Source organism: Hemiscyllium ocellatum, chromosome 4, assembly GCF_020745735.1.
Source record: "Hemiscyllium ocellatum isolate sHemOce1 chromosome 4, sHemOce1.pat.X.cur, whole genome shotgun sequence".
NCBI classification, from domain to species: domain Eukaryota; kingdom Metazoa; phylum Chordata; class Chondrichthyes; order Orectolobiformes; family Hemiscylliidae; genus Hemiscyllium; species Hemiscyllium ocellatum.
In genome coordinates this window covers 80,815,724-80,828,831 of record NC_083404.1, presented here as the reverse complement: position 1 = coordinate 80,828,831, position 13,108 = coordinate 80,815,724, and the positions used below count along the sequence as shown (strand labels likewise).

The window sequence follows — 13,108 nt, the reverse complement described above, 5'->3', positions numbered from 1 at the left end:
CTCCAGTAGTTTCCATGCTATTGATTGTGAGACACAGATTTTGAAGGATATATATATATAAAAAATACAGTCTAAATGATGAGATATTGCAGAGCTCTGAAATATAGAGTGAACTGGGTGCTCTGATTTTTGAATCAGAGGAGCTCAGTGTGCAAGGACTTAAAACTAATAGAATGTTATTGTTCATGCGAGGAGAAATGAATACAAAAGTAGAGAAGTTATACTTTACTTATAATTCACAGAACATTGGCATTAATATTGGGGAAAGAGGGAGCTGTTCCAATGAGATGGGTTTCATCTGAAACATGCTGGGACCACAGTCTTGGTGAATCATAACACTAGGACTGCAGATAGGGCTTTAAATTAAGGAGTGGGTTCAGTGTATGGAAAATTATAAAATCAAAGGTAAAGGAAATGGTAGGAGTGCATGGATGGGGTTGATTGTTCTCAGAAAATAAAGGGAAGGGACAGAATGTGTAACATTATATTGTACCAATAGGTTATAAAGTGAAGGCAATTTCAATAAACAAACAAATTTAAAGGCTTTATATTTTAATGCACATAGCATTTGGAATAAGATTGACAAATTGATAGCACAAACAAGTAAAAATAAACTAAGAAGTAGAGATGGTAACATTACAGAATTTAATATTGAGTCTGAAAGTTAGAAATCTGAGTCAGAAACAACTGTGTTTAACTTAAATACAGGGAATTACAATGAAATGTGAATACAGTTAGTAGTATTAGCAGGAGTAACGGGATGCAAGCAGTGACAGACATTTAAGGAGGTAATTCTTGACTCTCAGTAAAAAATACATCCAAAAAGTAGGAATGATTCTAAGAGAGGGATAAACCAACCACGGCTAACCAAAGAAATTAAGGAAAGTAAGTGAAAGAAAAAAAACATTTAAGGAGATAAAGTCTGAAGACTGGGATAAATTCAGAATCCAGAAAAGGATGTCTAAAAAAGATAATAAAGAGAGAGAAAATAAACTGAGGGAAACTAGCAAGGAAAATAAAAACTGACAATGAGAGAGAGGTCAAAATGAACATAAGTCCCTTAGAAAATTAATCTGGGGAGACAATTTTGGGAACAAAAAACAGCAGAGGAGTTGAACATCAGTCTTTACATTAGTTTCGATGGTGCAAGATACTTTGAACATCCCATTAATAAAAGAATATGGGGGAGGAATTAAGTACCATCACCATCACTAAAGAAGTGCTATTAGAAAAACCAATGAGGCTAAGTCACAGAAGTCCCCTGGCCCTGAATGGCTTGCACCCTAGGATCCAGGAAAAGATTGCTACAGAGATACTAAATTCATTGGTTGTAAATTTTCGAAAATTGTTGAATTCTGGAGAAGTATCAAAGGATTTGGAAAGCTGTAAATGTGACCCCTCTTTTCAAAAAGGGAGTCAAAACCGAGTAACTATAGGTCAATTAGCTCAACATATATCGTTGGAAAAATATTGGAATCGATTACTAAGGAAGTAATAGAAGAACTTTTTCAGCAAAACATTAGAACATAACGTAAAGAAGCAAGCCAACGTGCCTTCGTGAAAGTGACTAATTTATAAAGAGGAACCTGTAGATATATTGCATTTAGACTTCCAGAAGACATTCAACAATATACTTCACTAAGGGTTAAGTCATAAGATAAGAGCTTATGTATTGGGAGGTGTTACAGTAGCATGGATAGACAAATGGCTGATGAGCAGAAAACAATGAGTGGGCAGAAGGGATTCTTTTTCAGGTTGGCAACCTGTTACCAAGGTACACAGGGATTAGGGCTGGGACCACAACTGTTTACAATATATATTAATGACTTGAAGGAAGCAAGTGAACCTACTGTGGCCAAAGTTGCAATTAACACAAAACCATGTGGAAAGGGAGACTGTGAGAGGCATATAGATTCTAAAGATAAATTGATAGGTTAAATAAATTGGCAAAAAGTTGTCAAATGGAATATAATGTAGAAAAATGTGAATTTGTTCATTTTGCAAGAACAAAAGAACAGCATATTATTTAAATGGAGAAAAACTACAGAAAGCTGCAGCACAAACAGACTTGGGAGTACGTGTGCATAAAACACAGAAAGCTATCATACAAGTGCAGCAGATAATCCTGATGGCTAATAGAATGTTGACCATTATTGCAACAGTAAGGAACTTTTACTCTAACTGTAGAAGGGCCAGTGAGACCACACCTGTGTACTGTGAGCAGTTCTTGTTCACTACTTTAGGGAAAGGCATCATTTCATTGGAGACGGTTCAGGAAAGATTCACTAGATTAGATTAGATTCCCTACAGTAGGGAAACAGGCCCTTCAGCCCAACAAGTCCACACTGACCCATTCCCCCATCTTGTACTTACCCTGATTAATGCACCTAACACTATGGGCAATTTAGCATGGCCAGTTCACCGGACTTGCACATCTTTGAATTGTGGGAGGAAACCCATGCAGACACAGGGAAAATGTGCAAACTCTACACAGACAGTTGCCCAAAGAGTGGATTGAACCTGGGTCTCTGGCACTGTAAGGCAGCAGTGCTAACCACTGAGCCACCGTGCCACCCATGATCCCTGCTATAGATCTATAAGCAGGTTGAGACTGTCTTCACTAGTGTTTAGAAGAATGAGAGGTGATCTCATAGAAACATATAAGAATCTGAAGGGTCTTCACAGGTTGCCTTATGGAAGATTCTAGAAAAGGGGGTCACTGTTTGAAGATAAAGCATTGCGAATTTAAAGAAGAAATAAGGAAAAGGTTTTTTCTCAGTGTGTAATGAGCCTTTGTAATTTTCTTCCTCAAACAGTTCTGGAAGCAGAGTCTGAATATTATTCAGGCAGAGGTAAATAGATTCCTGATAAGTATGTGGGTCAAAATTTGCTATGGGTATATGAAAATGTGGAGGACTTAGATCAGCCATGATCTGGATGGTCAGGAAGCTGAGTTGTCTACTCCTTCTCCTAATTCGTATTTTTATATGTTTCATAGACTTTCTAAATTGTTTTTACTCATATAATAAAAACACTTAAAACTAGTTGTAACATTAATTTATTTTCCTATAATGTAATTAGGACATTAAAAAATTGAAAACGTAATATGCTTGGGATGTCTAGCCGGCTTTATAGATTAAGAAGCTGACATCTTTGATATGTTGGCACTGTTATTTTACTGGCATATGCATCACTATATTTGCACTTAGCAAGAAACATTTTTGTGTATTTAACACAGGGTAAACAAACCAACATGTTTGACTGGTGAAAAGCAATTAGGTGAATGATCTTTTCTACTGGTGGTAGTTGATTGATTAATGTTGCCCAGGACATCCAGTAAATGCTGCTTTAAAAACGTCACTGGTATTTTTAAGCCTGTCTGACTCGCTGTGCCAACAAGTCTCACCCAGGTAAGGCACCTCTGATAATTCAGTACACGAGATCACTGAAGAGTGCCTTCATTAGAGTTCAGGTCCTATAAGGAGCTGGAGTCTGAAAACTTCCAACTCAGAGACAAATAGTGCTAACAAAGTGGATACTAGTCAAATGTAGGCATTTCTGAAACAACATTGTTAATAACATTAATACCAGTCGAACAAGAATGATGTTGCACATGAAGCATACCTTTTGATATAAAGTTTCAAGATGCAGCACTAGGGTTAGAGACCTAAAGATTTGGCATCAAAACTGATAAATAGCAAATACATTTCATATTGTAGGATATGAGTTAATTCAAATCACAGTTAAAAATTGTTAAATATAAAGAAATAAAATATTCTTTCACATGGCATATGAGCAGTCTGAACACATGTACTAAAAGGCAACATTAACATCTTATTTTGTTCCCAATATTTGTTCTTACTAAGGTTTCCCTTCATAGTCTTCCACTGGAGAATTTTCATAGTAAATGCACAATGAATGCAATCAATGATCATATTAATTTTAGAAATATTTGATCCTTAAATAAGTTTTAGATGGCATGAAGATTAAGGTTTGTGGAAGATTGTTGCAGTTTTGAATTGCTTGTGGGAAAAAAAGATATAGCAAAGAAAGCACAAAGGGTTACAAAAAGGACCCAGTATTAGAAAAGGCAAGGACATAATTAATCAGCTGAAACTGTATTCAAATGAATGGGAGGGATGGTAGGAAAAAATTTAAAGTGTATGTCGACAAATTCATTATATTAAAACATGAATTAAGGAAGCCATATTCAGTATTTTGGAGAAATAGCCTCACAATCACAGTAATAATTTAACAATCTGAATTAATCTTGTACACAGACAGCCAGCCACTGAACTACATTTTAGTTCCTGACTTAAGTTGTTATAATATTCAGCTTTATAAGCAATAAGCATGTTAATTCCAAATATAAAACCAACCTGGTGATAGCTGATGGATTAGCTCCTTCGAGTTTCCGTTTGGCATAGTTCACCTTTTGTCTTGGATACCAGTTTATTTCATTTATGTTAACATCCTTGCTCCACGATCCTTCTTTTTTTAACTGTTTCACTTCAAAGTTCTGCAAAAAGGAAGAAATGTAAACACTACTTCTTTGCATAACAAACTCTTGTAATAAATGATATTCCAAATACTTTGGCTAACCAGAGCAATTAATCAAAATACTGGCCGTCGAAAGTGGCTTTTGTGTTTTTATACAAATACCCCGCACTCAACAAGTTTTACCTAAATGCGTATTTTCTATTGCAATACAAACATACAATCTACAGCGCAGAAGAGGGCATTCAGCTCATTGTGCAAAACCAATGTTTAAAACAGCAGTTATGCTAAGTTTCTTAAGTTTTGGCTTTTGTTTGGAATCCTGTTACCTTCAAATGCCTATCAACTCCCATTAAAATTTGTGGAATCAGCTTCCACCAACTTTTCAAATAAAACATTCCAGATCTTGACATCTCTGTGAAATAATTTGTCTGTCAGTTCTCATGATTTTTTGCCACTCATTTTAAATCTATGACTTCCAGTTATTGACACCTGCATCAGAGGAAATTAATCAAGACTTCTTACCTTGAAAACCTCCATTAAGTCACCTCTGAACCATCTTACTCCAAGAAAAACAATCAAAATATCTCCAACCTGTTCTCTTAACTGGTAACAGCCTAGTAATCTTTTTCTGTACCCTTTAAACCTCTAAGAGTCGTGGGGCTTTACAGCATGGAAAGAGGCTCTTTAGGTCATTGTGTCCAGGTTGGTCATCAAGCACTTATCTTTCCTAACACCATTATCCAATACTTGGAGTTTCAAGTTGTCATTAAATATTTCTTGAATGTTGTGAGAGTTCCTGCCTCACTGTCTTGTAATAGAATAAAGTTGCTGGAATACAATTCCCACTGCGAATGCATTCCACTTTATTAATTCTGTTTGATTGTAAAATGCTAAGACAAAAAGCAGCATGGCAAACATTCTTTTATCTCATTTCAAGGACTTTTGTTCAGTAAACATACACACGTGAAGTTCATGGATTACAATTTTTAAAATTAAAATTAGTTGATCTGGTTAAAACCATGTTACTCTATTCACATCAGTCTTCATTCAAACATTTCTCTAAAAATACTGACCCAACAACACTTCCCAATGAAAGCAGACAGCAGCCTTAAAATCAACCGTGTCTATGAGTAGAATGAGTGCGGTATGCAAGAACTATTTCTATTTTTGGTCACTTTAAAATTGAGACAGGCTTAAAATTGAAACACTAGAGCTTTAACCTGACCAGGAAAACCTTAAAGAATGACAACTTCAGAGGTCATGTTCCAGCATAATTTACAAGAATCAGAATAAAATTGACAGGTCAATTAGCTTGAAACTAGGAGTTATAGCAGTTATTCTTCAAAGGTGACAAAGCAGACCATTATCCTATTTTTCATTACAACTCTTCATAGCACAGAATGTACAGCAGATTTCATAATATCCAATGTTTGGCAACCATAAATTCAGACTCTCTGCACATCATTTCTGAAATTCTCAGAAGGGATACATCAAATTTAAACTGCAGCTAAAGAACCATGAAATCCATCCATTTAATTGAGTGCATTACTATTGCTCATTTCCACTGTCAGTTACCTTCCAGTCTAATGATGGTTCTTTAACAAAGACATCCATGGTATTGAGGAGGAGATCCGGATCCAAACGGAAAGCTCGCAATCCATGCACCATTGTGCTGTAGATAAGGCCAGATTCCTTCATTGGGAGCATAAGGTTCAGGAACTGATGGGTTAGGCGGAATGGCATTAACTCTGGCACTGGAAGAAACTACAAAGAATATAGACCCATGACTAGTATTTCAACCGTAAAACATACAGATTTTTATATAAGCACATTTTCTTTTCACCTAGACTCAATACTCAAACAGAACTTTACAAAGTGGAAATAGGCAAATATCAACCATGGTTATAGAACCATGATGTGGAGGTGCTAGTGTTAGCCTGGGGTGGACAAAGTTAAAAATCACACAAAATCAGGTTATAGTCCAACAGGTTTATTTAAAACTACAAGCTTTTGGAGCTCACTTGCTACCTGATGAAGGAGCAGCGCTGAAAGTTTGTACTTCCAAATAACCCTGTTGGACTGTAACCTGGTATTGTACAATTTTTAACTTTATAGAACTGTAACATCTATCCATGTATTAACAAACATATGAATTAGAAGTAGAAGTAGGCCTTTAAGTCTGTTAAGTCTGCTCTACAATTCAGGGAGATCATGACAGATCTGTATGTTTTGAATTTCAACTCTCATACACTCTCTAAAACCTTAGATTTACTTGCCTAATTAGCATCTATCAATTTGTGCCTTAAAAACATTCAATGACCGCGTCTACCAGCTTCTGAGATAAAGCTACAAAGTTGCATAACCCAGACAAAAGAAATTCTCATCTCAGTCCTAAAACTGTGACCCTTAATTTTAAAATAGTGCCTCTGATGTCTGGAAACATCCTTTCAAAATCCACCTTGTCAAGACTCTGCACAATCTTAGGTAGTTCAATCAAATCACTTTTCTAAACTACAGTGAAAGGAAGCCTAGTCTGTCCAAACTTTCCCCATAAAACTATACAACTGGAACAGACTAGTCATTTGTAGTAAATCCAAAGTGAACAACTAAAAATCCTAACAATAAATAATTCCCTGACAGCATAAACCAAACAGAATATCAGAGTCTAGATAGAGTATGTTTCAAGGAAGTAACTGATCTTGAGCTCTCACCAACAAATGCTCAACCTTAAACCATTCACAATTTGAGTATCATGCCTGCTTTGTCTTTTTGTATTTAAAATTTTTATTGAAGCACTTCGGAAATAATACCATATGAAAAAAAAATTAAGTGCTACCTCTATGAAAATAGACAATTAATACACTTCAAATAAAACAAATGTTTCTCAAATACCTAACGTAACAATCCTTTTATAAACTTTTTACTTTTAAAGATAAATTTGAAGTTCCAGTTGACACGGTTGAGAACTCAATATCATCTTTCTGGGACTTTATGAGACTTAGGGTCTTCTGCTGGTATACTCAGAGACTGCGGTCATCATTCCTTGTATATATTTTGCTCTCCCTGTAAAATAATCTGAGTTTTCCATGGAGTTCTAACAATCAAACCCCCAGATTTACTGTCACAGACAACCTAGAATAGGCAATGTACTCCTCTCCATTTACTCCAAATATTAAGCCAGTCCTAAAATTTAATAGATCTCACAATTAGGACACTAAATTCAATGTCAGAAATTTGAGTCCACAAGGATTGTTTTGCACTAGCACAACGAGGCAAAATTGGCCTCTTTTAAAAGGAAAAACTGACAGAAATGAATAAATCTAAAGTTTTCAGGTGGCAATTACATATAAAATGCATTTTACTGTTGTTGATAATTATTATAACAAAATAAGATTCATAATAATACCTGAGTAGCAGAACCAAACGCATGACCAAAATCAATTCCCACCATTCCCCCAGTCTCCAGGTTGATCATGAAATTGGAGAGATGTCGATCACCGATTCCCAGAATCCAGTGGCTCACACACATTAATGCATGAGAACTGGCAAAGTGGGAGCGAAGAGCTAAGAAAGCTTCTGGAGTGGTACTCATTTTTGTAAATGCTCTCCTAAATGAAATTAAGGAATAGTGAGAACAAGAATTAGAGAAAAATACAATCATCTAAACTTCACTTTCAAAAAATTATTTCAATATTTCAAAGCAAAGTAATGGATCAACAGCCTGCACTTTGCATGTGCATTGAAAGAAAAGCTGTCAGTAATATTTGATACCTGCACTTGCATGAGAAAATCCAGTGATGGGATGTAACGGGTTTATAAGTGTAGTCAGTCATAACTGCTGAGAAACTTCTTTGGTCTTGGAATATTAATTTCATTTGTATAATATCTAATTCTTTCATTATGATAAAAATGCAAGGTTAATACAAAATTTTTAAGGCTTATTCAATATTTACTTTGTAAATAATAAACTGTAAGACTTATTAAGAAAGCAAATAAGTATTTGTCAGTGAGACTGGTTACTTAATTAATGATACCATTGCTGCTGGTGCTTTGAGAGGTTCCCTTGACGTTGCAACAAATCCAAATTCATCTAGGAAAAGCTTGTTATTGAAAGCCATGCCACAGAAACTGCTACATTTTTGTGAATATCATCCTTCAAAATCAGTGATGAGCCCCATCATTTTGCTGTTAACTGCAAAATACTTTGCTCTCTAGCCACCAACATCATTCCTCTTCCCTGGGGAAACAAGATGATTCAAGTGGTTAGAGAATAATCATTTAACATTGCTTCACTGGAGGAGGGCCAATTTCATTGAGGTGAGAATGAATATATCCTGGATAAATTGGAATCAATCATTGGTGAGCAGAATTGTAAATGAACAATGCTTTGCCTTTCAAGAGATTTTGGTATCATCAAAGGATGTTTCCTCAAGGTGCAAAACGTTGGGCAATCAAAACTAGAGCTTCCCAATTGATGAAAGAGAAGAGTAAGATGGAGCAGAAAAAAGGGGTTCAGCAAATGTCAAGTTGATAATACAAATGGTAACCTAATTGAATATAGAAAACTCTGAGAACTGAAGGAAGTAGTAAAAGAGGCAAAGAAGCAGCTGCCAGCAAACAAAGAATCTACAGGCATATTAATTGTAAAGGATAGTAAAGGAATGAGGCTTATCAGGGACTAAAAAGATTAACACAGGTAAAAAAAGGTTGGGGGGGAATGTTTACAAGGCCTTCCGCCTGGCATTCTGGCTTGTCAATATGTTCCACTAAGATAAACAGCTATCTCCGGGATCTTGACAGGTGCAGCTTGCTCAGGGATATTTTCTAGTCGCTCTTCAAGAGGACAATCAGATTTGACACTGAAGATGTTTCAGAGACAGGATCAGCAGCTTGTTCTATGGAAGACTTTTTCAACTGAAAATTAACAAAACTTCCAAGCCTGCAAAATACTGTTCAAATAGAACAGTTGAAAGAAATGTCGGGTGTTTTTCCTTAAATGAGTCCAAGCAAACAAGATTATCTGAAAACATATGGTTTCCAAGAACTACTTTGTTGAGAAAATTGTTTTCCTTTCATTCACCTCTTTTTAAAAAAAATCCACTTATCCACTATATTTCAAACCTAAGTCAATAAAAATGATTAAATATGAAGCACTGTCATAACAAAATTAATACTTCACAAATTTCTTTATCAAGGAAAAAGATACATTGAAACAATTATGAAACAGGAGATAGTTGTCATACCAGATGTGCTGATAATTGATAAAGTGAAGTTACTATAAAGGTTGTACTTCAAATTGATATGTCACTCAGACTACATGGCATGCATCCAAGTTTATTAAAGAAGTAAAAGAGAAAATTGGGAATAGATTGGTCATAATCTTCCATCTTTAGATATACTGGTGGAATGAGAGGGCTAGAGAAAATCATAGAATCCCTACAGTGTGGAAGCTGGCCATTCGGCCCATTGAGTCCACATCAGCCTTCCAAAGACATCTCACCCAGACCCAGACCCTGCACCCCCTTGGCGAAAGTGAGGACTTCAGATGCTGGCAAGTTTAGATTAGAGTGGTGCTGGAAACATACAGCAGGTCAGGCAGCATTTGAGGAACAGAAAAATTGGCGTTTCAGGCAAAAGCCCTTCATCAGGAATAGAAGCAGGAAGCCTCCAGGGTGGAGAGATAAATGGGGTGGTGGGGGGGGGGGGGGGGAGGTGTTGGGGAGAAGATAGCAAAGAGTACAGTAGGTGAATGGGGGTGATGATGGAGGTGATAGGTCAGAGAGGAGGCTGGCGGAAGGTAGCAAGGAGTGGAATAGGTGAATGGGGGTGGGGATGGAGGTGATTGGTCAGAGGGGAGGGTGGAGTGGATAGCTGGGAAGAGAGATTGGCAGGTAGGACAGGTCATGGGGACAGTGCTGAGCTGGAAGTTTGGAACTAGGGTAAGGTGGGGGGAGGGAAAATGAGGAAACTGGTGAAGTCCACATTGATGCCCTGGGGTTGAAGTGTTCCAGGCGAAAGATGAGGCGTTCTTCCTCCAGGCGTCGGGTGGTGAGGGAGCGGTGGTGGAGGAGGCCCAAGACCTGCATGTCCTCAGCAGAGTGGGAGGGGGAGTTGAAATGTTGGACCACTGGTGGTGGGGTTGATTGGTGCGGGTGTCCCGGAGATGTTCCCTGAAGCTCTCTGTGAGGAGACATCCAGTCTCACCAATGTAAAGGAGGCCGCAACAGCAGCAACAGATACAATAAATGACATTGATGGATGTGCAGCTGAAACTTTGATGGATGTGGAAGGCTCCTTTGGGGCCTTGGATGGTGGTGAGGGAGGAGGTGTGGGCACAGGTTTTGCAATTCCTGCAGTGGCAGGGGAGGGTGCCAGGACAGGAGGGTGGTTTGTTGGGGAGGGAGTGGACTTGACCAGGTAGTCACAGAGCGAACGGTCTTTGTGGAAAGGGGTGGGGAGGGAAATCTATCTCTGGTGGTGGGGTCCGTTTGGGAGGTGGCGGAAATGTTGGCGGATGATGTGGTTTATGAGAAGGTTGGTAGGGTGGAAAGTGAGGTCCAGGGGGGTTCTGTCCTTGTTACTGTTGGGGTTTGAGGGCGGAGGTACAGGATGTGGATGAGATGCTTTGGAGGGCATCTTCAACCACGTGAGAAGGGAAATTGTGATCCTTAAAGAAGGAGGCCATCGTGTGTTCTGTGGTGGAACTGGTCCTCCTGGGAGCAGATATGGCGGAGACGGAGAAATTGGGAATACGGAATGGCATTTTTGCAGGAGGTAGGGTGGGAAGAGGTGTAATCCAGGTAGCTGTGGGAGTCAGTGGGTTTTTAATAAATGTCCAGCACCCTCCAATCCTGTAATCCTACACTTCCAATGGCTAATCCACCTATTTTGCACATCTCTGAACACTATGGGCAATTTAGCATGGCCAAGCCACCTAATCTGCTCATCTTTGGACTGTAGGAGGAAACTGGACCACCCAGAGGAAACCCACATAGACATAGGGAGAATGCGCAAACTCCACATGGACAGTCACTCAAGGATGGAATCAAACGTGAGTCCCTGGTTCTGTGAGGCAGCAGTGCTAACCACTGAGCCACCATACTGCCCATTGTTACATCTCTTTTCTTGTAAAACGTTACATCTTTTTTCAAAAGAAAGAATAAACTCAGCAATCTCAGGCAAGTGTCTTTAATTTCAATTATGAAAGAATGTTTCAAAATGATAATACAGGGCATTTTTAACAGCTGCGTAGACAAAGATTGATTATTTAAGGAAAACTGACATGATTTGTCAAAATTAAATGGTGTTTAAATAACTAGATTGATTTTCTGATCAGGTAACAGAGAAGATAATGCATTTGAAGTGAAGAAGTCTATCGAGTTATAGAATCATAGAGCACGGAAACAGACCCTTTCGTCCAACATGTGCATGTTTCCCAAACTAAACTAGTCCCATTTGCTTGCATTTGGCCAATATCTTTCTAAACCTTTCCTATTCATGTACCTGTATGAATGTCTTGTAAATGTAATTGTACCTGCATCTACCAGTTCCTCTGGCAGTTTACTCCACTTGCTAACCACCATCTATGTGAAAAAGCTGCCCTCAGATCCCTTTTAAATCATTCCCTTCTCACCTTAGAAATTATACACTCTAGTTTTAAACTCCTCAGCCTTAGGGAAAAGACTTTATCTATGCCCCCCATGATTTTATAAAGGTCACTCCTAAATCTCCTACACTCCAGTGAAAGAAGTCTCAGTTTATCCAGCCTCTCCTTAGATCTCAAACTCAAATGACTGCCTGATATTTATAGTGCCTTAGTTGTGTATCCACACAAAGGGAAACAACTTCTTTACACCAACTCCATGAAAATCCTCCAGAAATTCCTTGTGAATACTAAAATCTTATATCAAAAAGCCATAAGATTGTAAAAATAGCAACAAAAGGCTTTTGATAAAGTGTCATATAATAGACTTGCCAGCAATGTTGAATCCCAGGACAGGAAACAAAGCTTAATAATGAATGTTTTTCAGAGTGGAAGAGGGTATGGGGGACACTGTTTTTCTTGATCTATATTAGTGTCCACGTTTTAAAATGCAGATTGCAATTCCAAAATCTTCAGGTGACACAAAACTTTGAAATATATGCATGGTGAGCATGTTATTGATACATATCAAGAGACATGATAGGAAATGGTTGGACATATACAGGTGAAATTGAATTCAGAGAAGTACAAAGTGATACCTTTGTTAACCCTAGGCTGAACTATTCCAAGGCACCTCTCTGGCTGGTACCTCATGTTGCTATGATCCAGAACCCTACTGCTTGTATTCTAATTCAGATCAAGAACCCCTGTTCATCCATCACTCTTATATTCAGTGACCTTCACTGGTTTCCAATTAAGTGACCAATCTATTTTAAAGACTCTATCCTCATTTTCAAACAAGCCCTTCATATCTCTGGAATCTCCTCTGGTACGGCAAGCTTCCAAGATAATTGCACTTCTCCAAATGTGGCCTCTTGAGGATCCCTGATTTAAATTATTTCACCACTGGCTTCTAAAGCTTTAAGCCCTGAAATTTCCCCCCAAAAACCTGTTTTCCTTTCTTCC

General features: G+C 38.0%; 1 protein-coding gene across 1 annotated transcript in view; it reads right to left on the bottom strand.

Moving 5' to 3' along the window:
* Positions 1-13,108, bottom strand: part of prkdc (protein kinase, DNA-activated, catalytic subunit) — a 238,657-nt gene that overhangs the window by 3,375 nt on the left and 222,174 nt on the right. Inside the window, exons 83-85 of the mRNA XM_060824031.1 lie at positions 7,907-8,108; positions 6,076-6,264; positions 4,380-4,519 (exon numbers count right to left, since the gene is read on the bottom strand). Coding sequence (XP_060680014.1) covers positions 4,380-4,519; positions 6,076-6,264; positions 7,907-8,108 — 531 coding nt within the window. The remainder of the gene's footprint in view (positions 1-4,379; positions 4,520-6,075; positions 6,265-7,906; positions 8,109-13,108) is intronic.